The sequence below is a fragment of the Nerophis ophidion genome, linkage group LG06, assembly GCF_033978795.1.
Source record: "Nerophis ophidion isolate RoL-2023_Sa linkage group LG06, RoL_Noph_v1.0, whole genome shotgun sequence".
Taxonomy (NCBI): Eukaryota; Metazoa; Chordata; class Actinopteri; order Syngnathiformes; family Syngnathidae; genus Nerophis; species Nerophis ophidion.
In genome coordinates, this window is record NC_084616.1 from 8410586 (window position 1) to 8428085 (window position 17500).

Genomic DNA, 17500 nt, shown 5'->3' on the forward strand with positions numbered 1-17500 from the left:
ATCTTCAGCTGGCTGTCCGCAACGACGAGGAGCTCAACAAACTCCTGGGAGGTGTCACCATCGCCCAGGGCGGTGTGTTGCCTAACATCCGGGCTGTTCTGCTGCCCAAGAAGTAAAATACGTTGTGTCCTAAGCAAGACACTTCACCCTTGCTCCTGATGGGTGCTGGTTGGCGCCTTGCATGGCAGCTCCCTCCATCAGTGTGTGAATGTGTGTGTGAATGGGTAAATGTGGAAGTAGTGTCAAAGCGCTTTGAGTACCTTGAAGGTAGAAAAGCGCTATACGAGTACAACCCATTTATTTATTTATTATTTATCATGGACGCCCCTGCTTATTTCAGCAAAACAATGCCAAATCAGGTGTTACAACAGTAGTAGTAAAAGAGTGCGGGTACTAGACTGGCCTGCCTGTAGTCCAGACCTGTCTCCCATTAAAAAAATTTGAAGGCTAAAATATGAGGCAGGAGACTGTTGAACAACTTAAGCTGTACATCAAGCAAGAATGGGAAAGAATTCCACTTCAAAAATGTGTCTCCTCAGTTCCCAAACCTGCACTGAGTGTTGTTAAAAGGAAAGACCATGTAACACACTGGTAAAAATGCCTTTTTTGCAATGTTTTACTGCCATTACATTCTAAGTTCATGATTATTTGCAAAAAGTTAGAACATGAAATATCTTGTCCTTGCAGTCTATTCAATTGAATATAAGTTGAAAATGATTCGTTGTAGTCTCTTTTTATTTAGCTTTTACACAACCTGACAACTTCACTGCTTTTGGGCTTTTGTATGATTAACTACATTCCTCCATAAAATAGAGAAACACCTCTAGCATAATCTACATCAACTATAGGATTTACCTGAGGGGCTGGACAGGACAGATTGGGGGGAAAAAGAGATATTAAATAATTTTTTTAGTTTTGTTTTAAATCAATTAAGAATCATTCAAAATAAGAATCGCAATTAGTCTAAAAATCGATTATTTTCGACACCCCCGTTAATAAACGTGCACTGCTGCTACTAAACATCATTTTTCACCGAATAATAATGAATATGCATATAAACAAATCATATTTGAACGCAATCTGCATTGAGGGATTAAAATTAAAATATTAACAAAAAAAACAAAAAAAAAAAAAAAAAAAAAAATATATATATATATATATATATATATATATATATATATATATATATATATATTGACCCTCCAGTTATATCATCGCACAGATGTTACATTGCAACTGTGACTCAAATAATTCCTTATTTAAAGAGAAAATATTCTTAAAAAATATCGGTAGCAAAAATAAAAAATGCAAAATGTCACATTTGTTTGAAATTATTATTCCTATATCGGGTTTTATTGCACCTCCTGCATGAGGACACAAGACACAAGCCCAAAGGTCTGTAAGACAGGAGACACCAGTCAAAGATCTTCTATATGACAAGAGCACTTTGCTGTTTTTTAAGAAAAGGGGCAAAAACACCAGAGTTAAAGATCTTCTATATGACAGGAGCGTTTTGCTGGGGGTTTTTTTAAAGAAAAAAGGCGAAAACCCCCGAGTCAAAGATCTTCTATATGACAGGAGCACTCTGCTCTTTTTAAGGACGCAGTGCCAAGAACACAGGGAAAAACACCGGAGTCAAAGATCTTCTATATGACAGGAGCACTTTGCTATTTTTAGAACACAGAGGAAAAAAAATTAGTCAAAGATCTTCTATATGACAGCGACACTTTGCTGTTTTTTAAGAAAAGGGGCAAAAACACCAGCGTTAAAGATCTTCTATGTGACAGGAGCGTTTTGCAGTTGTTTTTTTTAAGAAAAAAGGCGAAAACACCAGAGTTAAAGATCTTCTATATGACAGGAGCGTTTTGCAATTGTTTTTTTTAAGAAAAAAGGCGAAAACACCAGAGTTAAAGATCTTCTATACAACACAAGCGTTTTGCTGTTTTTTTTTTTAAAGAAATAAGGCGAAAACACCCGAGTCAAAGATCTTCTATATGACAGGAGCACTCTGCTGTTTTTAAGGACGCAGTGCCAAGAACACAAGGAAAAACACCGGAGTCAAAGATTTTCTATATGACAGGAGCGTTTTGCAGTTTTTTTTTTCTAAAGAAATAAGGCGAAAACACCCGAGTCAAAGATCTTCTATATGACAGGAGCACTCTGCTGTTTTTAAGGACGCAGTGCCAAGAACACAGGGAAAAACACAGGAGTCAAAGATCTTCTATATTACAGGAGCACTTTGCTATTTTTAGAACACAGAGGAAAAAAAATGAGACAAAGATCTTCTATATGACAGTGACACTTTGCTGTTTTTTAACAAAAAGGGCAAAAACACCAGAATTAAAGATCTTCTATATGACAGGAGCGTTTTGCTGTTTTTTTTTTTAAAGAAATAAGGTGAAAACACCCGAGTCAAAGATCTTCTATTTGACAGGAGCGTTTTGCAGTTTTTTTTTTTAAAGAAATAAGGCAAAAACACCCGAGTCAAAAATCTTCTATTTGACAGGAGCACTCTGCTGTTTTTAAGGATTCAGTGCCAAGAACACAGGGAAAAACACCGGAGTCAAAGATCTTCTATATGACAGGAGCACTTTGCTGTTTTTAGAACACAGAGGAAAAAAAATGAGTCAAAGATCTTCTATATGACAGCGACACTTTGCAGTTTTTTAAGAAAAGGGGCAAAAACACCAGAGTTAAAGATCTTCCATATGACAGGAGCGTTTTGCTGGGGGGGGTTTAAAGAAAAAAGGCGAAAACCCCTGAGTCAAAGATCTTCTATATGACAGGAGCACTCTGCTGTTTTTAAGAACACAGGGCAAAACACCAGCGTCAAAGATCTTCTATATGACAGGAGCACTCTGCTCTTTTTAAGGACGCAGTGCCAAGAACACAGGGAAAAACACCGGAGTCAAAGATTTTCTATACGACAGGAGCACTTTGCTGTTTTAAGAACACAGAGGGAAAACACCAGCATCAAAGATCTTCTATATGACAGGAGCACTTTGCTGTTTTTTACGAACACAGGGAAGAACACTACAGTCAAAGATCTTCTAGATGACAGGAGCACTCTGCTCTTTTTAAGAACACAGTCTTTAAGAACACAGGGAAAAACACCAGAGTCAAAGATCTTCTATACAACAGGAGCACTTTGCTGTCTTTAAGAACACAGGGGAAAATACCAATGTCAAAGATCTTCTATACGACAGGAGCACTCTGCTCTTTTTAAGAATGCAGGGAAAAACACCAGAGTCAAAGATCTTCTATACAACAGGAGCACTTTGCTGTCTTTAAGAACACAGGGGAAAATACCAATGTCAAAGATCTTCTATACGACAGGAGCACTTTGCTCTTTTTAAGAATGCAGGGAAAAACACCAGAGTCAAAGATCTAACTATACAACAGGAGCACTTTACAGTCTTTAAGAACGCAGGGAAAAACACCAGAGTCAAAGATTTTCTATACGACAGGAGCACTTTGCTGTCTTTAAGAACGCAGGGAAAAACACCAGAGTCAAAGATCTTCTATACAACAGGAGCACTTTACAGTCTTTAAGAACGCAGGGAAAAACACCGGAGTCAATGATCTTCTATATGACAGGAGCACTTTGCTGTTTTTAAGAAAAAAGGCAAAAACACCAGAGTCAAAGATCTTCTATATGACAGGAGCACTTTGCTGTTTTTAAGAAAAAAGGCAAAAACACCAGAGTCAAAGATCTTCTATATGACAGGAGCACTTTGCTGTTTTTAAGAAAAAAGGCAAAAACACCAGAGTCAAAGATCTTTTGTACGACAGGAGCACTTTGCTGTCCTTAAGAACACAGAGAAAAATCATTAGAGTCAAAGATCTTCTATATCACAGGAGCGTTTTGCTGTTTTTTTTGTTTTTTTAAAGAAAAAAGGCAAAAACCCCCGAATCAAAGATCTTCTATATGACAGGAGCACTCTGCTGTTTTTAAGAACACAGCGAAAAACACCAGCGTCAAAGATCTTCTGTAGGACAGGAGCACTTTGCTGTTTCTGTAGGATTCCATTGCAAAAATACCAGTCAAAGATCCTCTAAATGACAGGAATGCGCTAAGGACATACTGCAAACGCACAAGTCAAAAATTGTGCTCTGTTTTTTTTTTAGTAACCACTAAAAAAAATCACCAGTCAAAGATTTTCTACAAAGACGAGAAGCTCGGTTGTTTTTTTACGGCTCTTCTGCAAAAAACAAACAAACCCACTAATCAGAACCCAAGTCAAAGATCTTGAATACGACAGAAGCACTTTGCTGACTGTCTGTGGATATCCGGTCTACAAATGCGTAGACCGTAGAGCACCACAATGCATCCCGGAAGGCATCCGTCAAACCCTCACCCGCTATCTGGTGTTTGAAGGTCACATTTGTCACAGCCATGGAAGTCAAGTGGGAGGTCTGTCCGTAACAATCTACAAAACCCCAAAATCGGTTAAGTTTTTGGTTTTCTGAAGTGTTCCTTAGCCCATGTGGTGATATCCTTTACGCACCGACGTGGCTTTTTGATGCAGTAGCGCCTGAGGGATGGAAGGTGTGTAATATCATGGCTTACATGCAGTGGTTTCTCCAGATTCTCAGAACCTTTTGATGATATTACGGAGCGTAGATGGTGAGATCCCTAAATTCCTTGTTGGGAAATGTTCTTCAACAATTTGCTGAAGAATTTGTTGACAAAGTGGTGACCCTCACCCCGTCCTCGTTTGTGAATGAGTGAGCATTTTACGAAAGCCGCTTTTATAGCCAATCATGGCACCCACCTGTTCCCAATTAGCCTGCTCACCTGTGCGATGTTCCAAATAAGCGTTTGATGAGCATCCCTCAACTTTCTCAGTCTTTTTTGCCACTTGTGCCAGCTTTTTTCAATCATGTTGCAGGCATCAAATTCCCAATAAGCTAATATTTGCAGAACATAACAAATGTTCTCAGTTCGGACGTTAAATATCATGTCTTTGCAGTTTATTCAATTGAATATAAGTTGAACATGATTTGTTGTGTTTTATTTTTATTTAGCATTTACACAACCTGGCAACTTCACTGCTTTTGAGTTTGTAGAAAAATGGGAGGTCAGTCTGTAAGAATCAAGAAAAGTGGGAGGTCTGTCGGTAAGAATCAAGAAGAGTGAGGGGTCTGTCGGTAAGAATCTAGAAAAATGGGAGGTCTGTCCGTAAGAATCAAAAAGAGTGGGAGGTCTGTCGGTAAGAATCAAGAAGAGTGAGGGGTCTGTCGGTAAGAATCTAGAAAAATGGGAGGTCTGTCTGTAAGAATCAAGAAGAGTGAGGGGTCTGTCGGTAAGAATCAAGAAGAGTGAGGGGTCTGTCGGTAAGAATCTAGAAAAATGGGAGGTCTGTCCGTAAGAATCAAGAAGAGTGGGAGGTCTGTCGGTAAGAATCTAGAAAAATGGGAGGTCTGTCTGTAAGCATCAAGAAGAGTGAGGGGTCTGTCGGTAAGAATCAAGAAGAGTGGGAGGTCTGTCTGTAAGCATCAAGAAGAGTGAGGGGTCTGTCGGTAAGAATCTAGAAAAATGGGAGGTCTGTCCGTAAGAATCAAGAAGAGTGGGAGGTCTGTCGGTAAGAATCAAGAAGAGTGAGGGGTCTGTCGGTAAGAATCTAGAAAAATGGGAGGTCTGTCTGTAAGAATCAAGAAGAGTGAGGGGTCTGTCGGTAAGAATCAAGAAGAGTGAGGGGTCTGTCGGTAAGAATCTAGAAAAATGGGAGGTCTGTCCGTAAGAATCAAGAAGAGTGGGAGGTCTGTCGGTAAGAATCTAGAAAAATGGGAGGTCTGTCTGTAAGCATCAAGAAGAGTGAGGGGTCTGTCGGTAAGAATCAAGAAGAGTGGGAGGTCTGTCTGTAAGCATCAAGAAGAGTGAGGGGTCTGTCAGTAAGAATCTAGAAAAATTGTAGGTCTGTCGGTCACATTCAAGAAGAGTGGGAGGTCTGTCTGTAAGAATCAAGAAGAGTGGGAGGTCTGTCGGTAAGAATCTAGAAAAATGGGAGGTCTGTCTGTAAGAATCTAGAAGAGTGGGAGGTCTGTCGGTAACAATCAAGAAGAGTGGGAGGTCTGTCGGTAACAATCAAGAAAAGTGGGAGGTCTTTATAAGAATCAAGAAGAGTAGGAGGTCTGTCTGTAAGAATCAAAAAGAGTGGGAGGTCTGTCTGTAAGCATCAAGAAGAGTGAGAGGTCTGTCGGTAAGAATCTAGGAAAATGGAAGGTCTCTCTGTAACAATCAAGAATAGTGGGAGGTCTGTCGGTAAGAATCAAGAAGAGTGGGAGGTCTTTCTGTAACAATCAAGAAGAGTGGGAGGTCTGTCGGTAAGAATCTAGAAAAATGGGAGGTCTGTCTGTAAGAATCAAGAAGAGTGGGAGGTCTGTCGGTAAGAATCTAGAAGAGTGGGAGGTCTGTCGGTAACAATCAAGAAGAGTGGGAGGTCTGTCGGTAACAATCAAGAAAAGTGGGAGGTCTGTATAAGAATAAAGAAGAGTAGGAGGTCTGTCTGTAAGAATCAAAAAGAGTGGGAGGTCTGTCTGTAAGCATCAAGAAGAGTGAGAGGTCTGTCGGTAAGAATCTAGAAAAATTGGAGGTCTTTCGGTCACATTCAAGAAGAGTGGGAGGTCTGTCGGTAAGAATCAAGAAGAGTGGGAGGTCTGTTGGTAAGAATCAAGAAGAGTGGGAGGTTTTTCGGTAAGAATCAAGAAGAGTGGGAGGACTGTCTGTAAGAATCAAGAAGAGTGGGAGATCTGTCTGTAACAATCAAGAAGAGTGGGAGGTCTGTCGGTAAGAATCTAGAAGAGTGGGAGGTCTGTCTGTAAGAATCAAGAAGAGTGGGAGGTCTGTCTGTAAGAATCAAGAAGAGTGGGAGGTCTGTCGGTCAGAATCAAGAAGAGTGGGAGGTCTGTCGGTCAGAATCAAGAAGAGTGGGAGGTCTGTCGGTAAGAATCTAGAAGAGTGGGAGGTCTGTCTGTAAGAATCAAGAAGAGTGGGAGGGATGTCTGTAAGAATCAAGAAGAGTGGGAGGTCTGTCGGTAAGACTCTAGAAAAATGGGAGGTCTCTCTGTAACAATCAAGAAGAGTGGGAGGTTTTTCGTTAAGAATCAAGAAGAGTGGGAGGTCTGTCGGTAAGAATCAAGAAGAGTGGGAGGTCTGTCTGTAAGAATCAAGAAGAGTAGGAGGTCTGTCTGTAAGAATCAAGAAGAGTGGGAGGTCTGTCGGTAAGAATCTAGAAAAATGGGAGGTCTCTCTGTAACAATCAAGAAGAGTGGGAGGTCTGTCTGTAAAAATCAAGAAGAGTGGGAGGTCTGTCTGTAAGAATCAAGAAGAGTGGGAGGTCTGTCAGTAAGAATCTAGAAAAATTGGAGGTCTGTCTGTAAGAATCAAGAAGAGTGGGAGGTCTGTCGGTAAGAATCTAGAAAAATGGGAGGTCTGTCTGTAAGAATCTAGAAGAGTGAGAGGTCTGTCTGTAAGAATCAAGAAGAGTAGGAGGTCTGTCTGTAAGAATCTAGAAGAGTGGGAGGTCTGTCTGTAAGAATCAAGAAGAGTAGGAGGTCTGTCTGTAAGAATCTAGAAGACTGGGAGGTCTGTCTGTAAGAATCTAGAAAAATGGGAGGTCTGTCGGTAACAATCAAGAAGAGTGGAAGGTTTGTCTGTAAGAATCAAGAAGAGTTGGAGGTCTGTCTGTAAGAATCAAGAAGAGTGGGAGGTCTCTCGGTAAGAATCTAGAAAAATGGGAGGTCTGTCGGTAAGAATCTAGAAAAATGGGAGGTCTGTCTGTAACAATCAAGAAGAGTGGGAGGTCTGTCGGTAAGAATCAAAAAAAGTGGGAGGTTTGTATAAGAATCAAGAAGAGTAGGAGGACTGTCTGTAAGAATCAAGAAGAGTGGGAGGTCTGTCGGTAAGAATCTAGGAAAATGGAAGGTCTCTCTGTAACAATCAAGAATAGTGGGAGGTCTGTCGGTAAGAATCAAGAAGAGTGGGAGGTCTTTCTGTAACAATCAAGAATAGTGGGAGGTCTGTCTGTAAGAATCAAGAAGAGTGGGAGGTCTGTCTGTAAGAATCAAGAAGAGTAGGAGGTCTGTCTGTAAGAATCTAGAAGACTGGGAGGTCTGTCTGTAAGAATCTAGAAAAATGGGAGGTCTGTCTGTAACAATCAAGAAGAGTGGAAGGTTTGTCTGTAAGAATCAAGAAGAGTTGGAGGTCTGTCTGTAAGAATCAAGAAGAGTGGGAGGTCTCTCGGTAAGAATCTAGAAAAATGGGAGGTCTGTCGGTAAGAATCTAGAAAAATGGGAGGTCTCTCTGTAACAATCAAGAAGAGTGGGAGGTCTGTCGGTAAGAATCAAAAAAAGTGGGAGGTTTGTATAAGAATCAAGAAGAGTAGGAGGACTGTCTGTAAGAATCAAGAAGAGTGGGAGGTCTGTCGGTAAGAATCTAGGAAAATGGAAGGTCTCTCTGTAACAATCAAGAATAGTGGGAGGTCTGTCGGTAAGAATCAAGAAGAGTGGGAGGTCTTTCTGTAACAATCAAGAATAGTGGGAGGTCTGTCTGTAAGAATCAAGAAGAGTGGGAGGTCTGTCCGTAAGAATCTAGAAAAATGGGAGGTCCGTCTGTAACAATCAAGAAGAGTGGGAGGTCTGTCTGTAAGAATCAAGAAGAGTGGGAGGTCTGTCGGTAAGAATCTAGAAAAATGGAAGGTCTCTCTGTAACAATCAAGAAGAGTGGGAGGTCTGTCGGTAAGAATCAAGAAGAGTGGGAGGTCTGTCTGTAAGAATCTAGAAAAATGAAAGGTCTGTCTCTAAGAATCAAGAAGAGTGGGAGGTCTGTCGGTAAGAATCTAGGAAAATGGAAGGTCTCTCTGTAACAATCAAGAATAGTGGGAGGTCTGTCGGTAAGAATCAAGAAGAGTGGGAGGTCTTTCTGTAACAATCAAGAATAGTGGGAGGTCTGTCTGTAAGAATCAAGAAGAGTGGGAGGTCTGTCTGTAAGAATCAAGAAGAGTAGGAGGTCTGTCTGTAAGAATCTAGAAGACTGGGAGGTCTGTCTGTAAGAATCTAGAAAAATGGGAGGTCTGTCTGTAACAATCAAGAAGAGTGGAAGGTTTGTCTGTAAGAATCAAGAAGAGTTGGAGGTCTGTCTGTAAGAATCAAGAAGAGTGGGAGGTCTCTCGGTAAGAATCTAGAAAAATGGGAGGTCTGTCGGTAAGAATCTAGAAAAATGGGAGGTCTCTCTGTAACAATCAAGAAGAGTGGGAGGTCTGTCGGTAAGAATCAAAAAAAGTGGGAGGTTTGTATAAGAATCAAGAAGAGTAGGAGGACTGTCTGTAAGAATCAAGAAGAGTGGGAGGTCTGTCGGTAAGAATCTAGGAAAATGGAAGGTCTCTCTGTAACAATCAAGAATAGTGGGAGGTCTGTCGGTAAGAATCAAGAAGAGTGGGAGGTCTTTCTGTAACAATCAAGAATAGTGGGAGGTCTGTCTGTAAGAATCAAGAAGAGTGGGAGGTCTGTCCGTAAGAATCTAGAAAAATGGGAGGTCCGTCTGTAACAATCAAGAAGAGTGGGAGGTCTGTCTGTAAGAATCAAGAAGAGTGGGAGGTCTGTCGGTAAGAATCTAGAAAAATGGAAGGTCTCTCTGTAACAATCAAGAAGAGTGGGAGGTCTGTCGGTAAGAATCAAGAAGAGTGGGAGGTCTGTCTGTAAGAATCTAGAAAAATGAAAGGTCTGTCTCTAAGAATCAAGAAGAGTGGGAGGTCTGTCGGTTAGAATCAAGAAGAGTGGGAGGTCTTTCTGCAACAATCAAGAAGAGTGGGAGGTCTGTCCGTAAGAATCTAGAAAAATGGGAGGTCCGTCTGTAACAATCAAGAAGAGTGGGAGGTCTGTCGGTAAGAATCAAGAAGAGTGGGAGGTCTGTCAGTTAGAATCAAGAAGAGTGGGAGGTTTGTGTGTGAGACTTGAAAAGAGTGGGAGGTCTGTCCGTAAGAATCTGGAAAAATGGGAGGTCTGTCCATCAGAATGAAGAAGAGTTTGAGATCTGTCGGTAAGAATCGAGAAGAGTGGATGGTCTTTCGGTAAGAATCTAGAAATATGGGCGGTCTGTCCGTGAAAATCAAGAAGAGTGGAAGGTCTGTCAATAAGAATTGAAAAAAATGGGAGGTCAGTCAGTAAGAATCGAGAAGCGTGGGAGGTCAGTCTGTAAAAATGAAGAGTTGGAGGTCTGTTTGTAAGAATCGAGAGTGGGAGGTCTCCCGGTAAGAATCGAGGAGAGTGGAAAGTCTGTCGGTAAGAATCTAGAACAATGGGAGGTCTGTCCGTAAGAATCGAGGAGAGTGGAAAGTCTGTCGGTAAGACTCTAGAATAATGGGAGGTCTGTCCGTAAGAATCGAGAAGAGTGCAAGGTCTGTCGGTAAGAATCGAGAAAAATATGAGGTCTGTCCTTAAGAATCGAGAAGAGTGGGAGGTAAGTCCGTGAGAATGAAGAGTGGGAGGTCTGTCAGTAAAAATCAAGCAGAGTGGGAGGTGTGTCGGTAAGAATCGAGGAGAGTGGGTAGTCTATCGGTAAGAATCGAGGAGAGTGGGGGTTCTGTCGGTAAAGGTGACGGTGGTCTTACCGAGCATCTTGCTGAGGACGGCGTTATGCAGGTCTGGGTTCTGCAAGGCCAGTCGTTTCCGCTCATCTTTGGCCCAAACCATGAAGGCGTTCATGGGCCTGCGGATCCTCTGCTCGCCCTTCCCATCGCCTACCGCCAGGTCTGGACTCTGGCCCCCACCGGACCCGACCGAGGCGGTGCTCTTGGACTCCGCTCTCCCAGGGACTCCGGGGTCATCGGGGAGATTCCGCTCGAAACCCAAGTCGGGGCTGGAGGCGGCGGGGCTGGGGGTCCTGCCAGCCCACGAGGGGCCCAGGAAGGACACGGCCCCCCGAGACAATATGGGCTCCCCTAAACTCATTCCAGGACTTTCTGCTCTGCCGAGGTCTCTCTCACGCTGTCAGGACTCGGTAAAGTTCCGGACCACGAACCCAGAACACGGACATGAAGATCGGAGCGGGGCCAGAACATTCCTCGGGAGTTAGTCCACAAAGTCTTTTTTCTCATCTGTGGGGCGCTTCAGTCCGCCACGCCAGGAACTTTGGGGACTTGTGACCACGGACTTTACCGACCCACTTTTATATATTTAACCCCCCCCCCCTCCGGCCTCTCGGCCAATGGAAGCCACTTATGGCTGGGAGTTTAACCAATGAGGTGCCAGACCACTGTGTGCATGTGAGTGTGTGTGTGTGTGTGTGTGTGTGTGTGTGTGTGTGTGTGTGTGTGTGTGTGTGCGTGTGTGTGAGGAAACAGTGGCGGTCACATAGGAAGAAAGAGGGAGAGGCAAAGTTTTTAGGCCCCCTCTACACACACACACACACACACACACACACACACACACACACACACACACACACACACACAGCATACAGGGGAGATGTAATCAGAGCGGTTCCATTGTTTCTGCTTAACCAAGAATGGACCATCTCTCACACACTTCAATACACACATTCAACACACACACGCATTTCAAGGGACACACACGCACACACACACACACACACACACACACACACACACACACACACACACACGTATGAATTAACGTACACAACAACAAATGGTGGCCCAAATTCAAGTAGAAGTCTCCCATGTGTTTTTATGTCACCAGAATTCCGCCATCATCGTATTAAATTACATATTAAATGACATTCTTCTTGTTAAATGATGTATTAAATGACATATTTTGCCTTTAAAGGGTATATTAAAGTACATATTGTGCATATTAAATGATGAATTAAATGGCATATTATGCATATTAAATTATGTATTAAATGTATTAAATTATGTATTAAATGACATATTATGCCTATTAAATTATGTATTAAATTATGTATTAAATGTTGTATTAAATGCCATATTATGCATATTTAATTATGTATTAAATGTTGTATTAAATAATGTATGAAATGACATATTATGCGTATTTAATTATGTATTAAATGATGTATTAACTTATGCATTAAATGACATTAAATGACATATTATGCATATTAAATTATGTATTAAATGTTGTATTAAATGATGTATTAAATGACATATTATGCATATTTAATTATGTATTAAATGTTGTATTAAATGATGTATTAAATGACATATTATGCGTATTTAATTATGTATTAAATGATGTATTAACTTATGACATTAAATGACATATTATGGATATTAAATGACATATTCCGCATATTAAATGTTGTATTAAATGTTGTATTAATTGTTGTATTAAATTATGTATTGAATGACATATTATGCATATTTAATTATGTATTAAATGTTGTATTAAATGACATATTATGCGTATTTAATTATGTATTAAATTATGTATTAACTTATGACATTAAATGACATATTATGGATATTAAATGACGTATTAAATGACATATTAAATGGCATTATGTATATTAAATGACATATTATGCATATTAAATTATGTATTAAATGTTGTATTAATTGTTGTATTAAATGATGTATTAAATGACATATTATGCATATTTAATTATGTATTAAATGTTGTATTAAATGACATATTATGCGTATTTAATTATGTATTAAATGATGTATTAACTTATACATTAAATGACATTAAATGACATATTATGGATATTAAATGACATATTAAATGATGTATTAAACTGCATTATGTATATTAAATGACATATTATGCATATTAAATTATGTATTAAATATTGTATTAATTGTTGTATTAAATTATGTATTAAATGACATATTATGCATATTTAATTATGTATTAAATGTCGTATTAAATGACATATTATGCGTATTTAATTATGTATTAAATGATGCATTAACTTATGCATGAAATGACATTAAATTACATATTATGGATATTAAATGACGTATTAAATGACATATTAAATGGCATTATGTATCAACTGACATATGCATATTAAATTATGTATTAAATGTTGTATTAATTGTTGTATTAAATTATGTATTAAATGACATATTATGCATATTTAATTATGTATTAAATGTTGTATTAAATGATATATTAAATGACATATTATGCGTATTTAATTATGTATTAAATGATGTATTAACTTATGACATTAAATGACATATTATGGATATTAAATGACATATTTAATGACATATTAAACGGCATTATGTATATTAAAGGACATATTCCGCATATTACATTTTGTATTAAATGTTGTATTAATTGTTGTATTAAATTATGTATTAAATGACATATTATGCATATTAAATTATGTATTACATGTTGTATTAAATGACCTATTATGCGTATTTAATTATGTATTAAATGTTGTATTAACTTATGCATTAAATGACATTAATTGACATATTATGCATATTAAATGACGTATAAAATGATGTATTAAATGACATTTAAAAATGTCATTATGTATATTAAATGATGTAATTAAATGACATTTTATGCATATTAAATTATGTATTAAATGACGTCTTAAAGGACATATTGTGTATATTAAATGACGTATTAAATTATGTATTTAATGATGTAGTAAATGACACATTAAAGGCATATTATGCAAATTAAATGATGCGTTAAATAATGTATTAAATGATGTATTATGCATATGAAATGACATATTAAATGGCATTATGTATATTAAATGATGTATTAAATGACATAGTAAGCATATTAAATGATGTATTAAATTAACTCTTAAACGACATATTGTGTATATTAAATGACTTATTAAATTATGTATTAAATGACATATATTATGCATATTAAATGATGTATTTAATGATGTAGTAAATGACACATTAACGGCATATTATGCATATTAAAGGATGCGTTAAATAATGTATTAAATTATGTAGTATGCATATTAAATGAGGTATTAAATGATATTTTATGCATATTAAAAGATGTAATTAAATGATGTATTCAATTACATATTAAACGATGTAATTAAATGACATATCATGTATATTAAATCATACAGATGTGTTCATCTTCATCTTCATCTTCCCCAGTAAGACAGATGTTGAAGATGTTTTTAGCAAAATGTCTTATGGAAGCCTCAGCACATTTTCACATAATTTTTCACATTATTATTCTATACATTTCTTGTGTGTAAAATACGTAAACTTATACCGCTGTACAAGTCGTACAGTGACTAATCTGAAGTGTGTTCTAGGTGACATTTTATTGTCCGGTTCTTGCTGTAATATGAGTGTAAAAATAATAGGATGTCTAAAATGTGAAAATAATAAGATGTATAAAATGTGAAAATAATAGGGTATATTAAATGTGAAAATACTAGGATATATAATGTCAGAGTTTGTTGTTGTCAAACCCCAAGATGCAGAGAAGGAGGCAGGCATTGAATAAGGAAACATAGTTGTAATATAAAATACTCGAAAAAAAACAAACAAAGGATACAAACGCACACGAGGCGGAAAACAAAATAAGGGAGCTAGCATGGGAGCTAGAAAATAAAAGGAGCTAAACATGGAAGCTAGCAACAAACAAAAAGGGACTTAACGTAGAAGCTGGCGGGTAGCAAACAGGCAAACAAAAGTCGTTACTTGTAGAATGAAAATAAAACGGAAGCAGGGAACAAAAGACAGTAAGCTACAAACAGATACCTAAAGATAGCTTACCGCTACGCTGCAATGACATGAAACGATACGACATGAGCGACGATACACAAGCGACATCGACAAGACAATAATCCAGCACTGACTGGAGGAACAAAGCGGGCTTATTGACACCAGGTGTGGCCAGGTGTTAATCAGCCGCAGCTGAGCACAAAACAGCGCACTGGGGGGGAAAAAACAGGAAACAGACAAAATAAGAGCGCTTGACAGGAACTAAAGACAGGAAATACTAAACACCCACGGAGGAAAAACTAAAACAGACACAAACTGTCAGTGGCAAGCCTGACGTATGAAATGTGAAAATAATAGGATGTAAAAAAAATGTATAAAATGTGTGTGAGACTTCAGTTCAAAATCAATCAGTGTTGCTTTCAAGTCAGTGGGAAACCAGCAATGCAGCGTGCTGTGTCTGTGTGTCTGCCAAGGACATGCCCCCCCCCCCCCCCCCCTCTACAGCCCACATTACCACAATGTAAAAGTACACACACACACACACACACACACACACACACACACACACACACACACACACACACACACACAGCTCCAAGGGAGGCAGCGGTGGCGTCTTAGAACCTCCTGCTTGAACACCAGGAAGTACCCTGCTTTACCTCCACTCTACAGTGTGTGTGTGTGTGTGTGTGTGTGTGTGTGTGTGTGTGTGTGTGTGTGTGTGTGTGTGTGTGTGTGTGTGTGTGTGTGTGTGTGTGTGTGTGTGTGTGTGCGCGCATCAGAGTGAATATACAGATGTGTTCAGAAGTATTTGGACAGTAACATGAGGATTTTGCCTGAAGATCAAAGCACATCATCAATTTGAATTGTCAGCTTTAAGAAATAAACGTTACATTCTAGTCAAAGTTCTTCATTTAAAACTTTACATTTCACTCCCACTTTTGCATAATTATAGTATTTATCGTATGGTGTACGCAGTCTCAATAAGATTTCCACTTATCTCTATATATTTTGGTGTATTTACAGTCAAGATCTTCTCATATTTTCTGCACATTCAGCAGACTATAGGTAGCTACTTTTTCCCCAAGCTTTGACACCCGCGGCTTATATAAAGGTGCGGCTAATATATGGATTTTTCTTCACGAATGGCTAAAAGGTGGAAAGGTTTATTCAAAGAATGTGCTAAAATGATTCCATTTAAGAAACAAAGTACAAGGAAGAAAAATCCTGAAATTATTTTTATTCATTAAAAAAGGAGCAAATGTAATTCATCTCAGAAAGGATTCAATCAATCAATCAATGTTTATTTATATAGCCCCAAATCACAAATGTCTCAAAGGACTGCACAAATCATTACGACTACAACATCCTCGGAAGAACCCACAAAAGGGCAAGGAAAACTCACACCCAGTGGGACGCCAGTGACAATGCTGACTATGAGAAACCTTGGAGAGGACCTCAGATGTGGGCAACCCCCCCTCTCTAGGGGACCGAAAGCAATGGATGTCGAGCGGGTCTAACATGATACTGTGAAAGTTCAATCCATAGTGGCTCCAACACAGCCGCGAGAGTTCAGTTCAAGCGGATCCAAGACAGCAGCGAGAGTCCCGTCCACAGGAAACCATCTCAAGCGGCTCAGCAGCGTAGAGATGTCCCCAACCGATACAGGCGAGCGGTCCATCCTGGGTCCCGACGAGCGGTCCATCCTGGGTCTCGACTCTGGACAGCCAGTACTTCATCCATGGTCCTCGGACCGGACCCCCTCCACAAGGGAGGGGGGGGACATAGGAGAAAGAAAAGAAGCGGCAGATCAACTGGTCTAAAAAGGAGGTCTATTTAAAGGCTAGAGTATACAGATGAGTTTTAAGGTGAGACTTAAATGCTTCTACTGAGGTAGCATCTCGAACTGTTACCGGGAGGGCATTCCAGAGTACTGGAGCCCGAACGGAAAACGCTCTATAGCCCGCAGACTTTTTTTGGGCTCTAGGAATCACTAATAAGCCGGAGTCTTTTGAATAGGAACATCTTTGACTTTTGTTTTTGATTTAGTCTCCCACTTAAAATGATGACAGAGGTCTGTAATTTTCATCATAGGTACACTTCAACTGTGAGAGACAGAATGTGGAAAAAAAAAATCAGATTGTTGGAATTTTAAAGAATTTATTTGTAAATTATGCTGGAAAATAAGTATTTGGTCAACCATTCAAAGCTTGGTCTGATGGAAGGAGGTTTTGGCTCAAAATTTCACGACACATGGCCTCTTTCCTTAACAAGGATCAATCGTCCTGTCCCCTTAGCAGAAAAACAGCCCCAAAGCATGATGTTTCCACCAACATGCTTTACAGTAGGTATGGTGGTCTTGGGATGCAACTCAGTATTCTTCTTCCTCCAAACACCACCAGTTGAGTTTATACCAAAATGGATACATGGATGATACAGCAGAGGATTGGGAGAATGTCATGTGGTCAGATGAAACCAAAATGGAACTTTTTGTTATATATATATATATATATATATATATACAAGCCATTTCTCGAGCTTTATTCGTGTCCGTCCATGATTGTTGTGGATGGATCTTTTGCAGAGATCTTCTTTGACGCCTCACTGTCCTGTCCGACGCCCCCAAGGGAGGAAGTCTTGTGTTTTGTGGACAAACAGTATTTATATCCAATAAGCACCGTCATCCCCGACAGAACACACAACACAATAGCATCTTCCGCACATCTTCCAGCTCTGGGTGTCCTGATGCTGACCAACACCAGCATGGCGGGCTTGGCACTCACATCCACTGCTGCGTAAACAAGTGTGTGCGTGTGTGTGTGTGTGTGTGTGTGTGTGTGTGT

The 17500-nt window shown here is 39.3% G+C and overlaps 2 protein-coding genes across 3 annotated transcripts in view; one reads left to right on the plus strand and one right to left on the minus strand.

Moving 5' to 3' along the window:
* The window catches only part of sox18 (SRY-box transcription factor 18), a 22363-nt gene extending 11201 nt beyond the window's left edge, over window positions 1-11162 (minus strand). Inside the window, exon 1 of the mRNA XM_061902596.1 lies at window positions 10611-11162. Coding sequence (XP_061758580.1) covers window positions 10611-10950 — 340 coding nt within the window. The 5' untranslated portion in view covers window positions 10951-11162. The remainder of the gene's footprint in view (window positions 1-10610) is intronic.
* The window catches only part of LOC133554163 (histone H2A, sperm-like), a 12789-nt gene extending 808 nt beyond the window's left edge, over window positions 1-11981 (plus strand). The window contains exons 1-2 of one of the 2 annotated variants that reach the window (XM_061902597.1): window positions 1-112; window positions 9952-11981. The exon at window positions 1-112 is cut by the window's left edge and continues 808 nt beyond it. In XM_061902597.1, the coding sequence (XP_061758581.1) occupies window positions 1-112; window positions 9952-10018 (179 nt within the window). In that variant the 3' untranslated portion in view covers window positions 10019-11981. Of the gene's footprint in view, window positions 117-9951 lie in introns of those variants that run through there. The other variant, XM_061902598.1, reaches the window with a different exon arrangement.
* Window positions 11982-17500: the final 5519 nt, after the last annotated feature.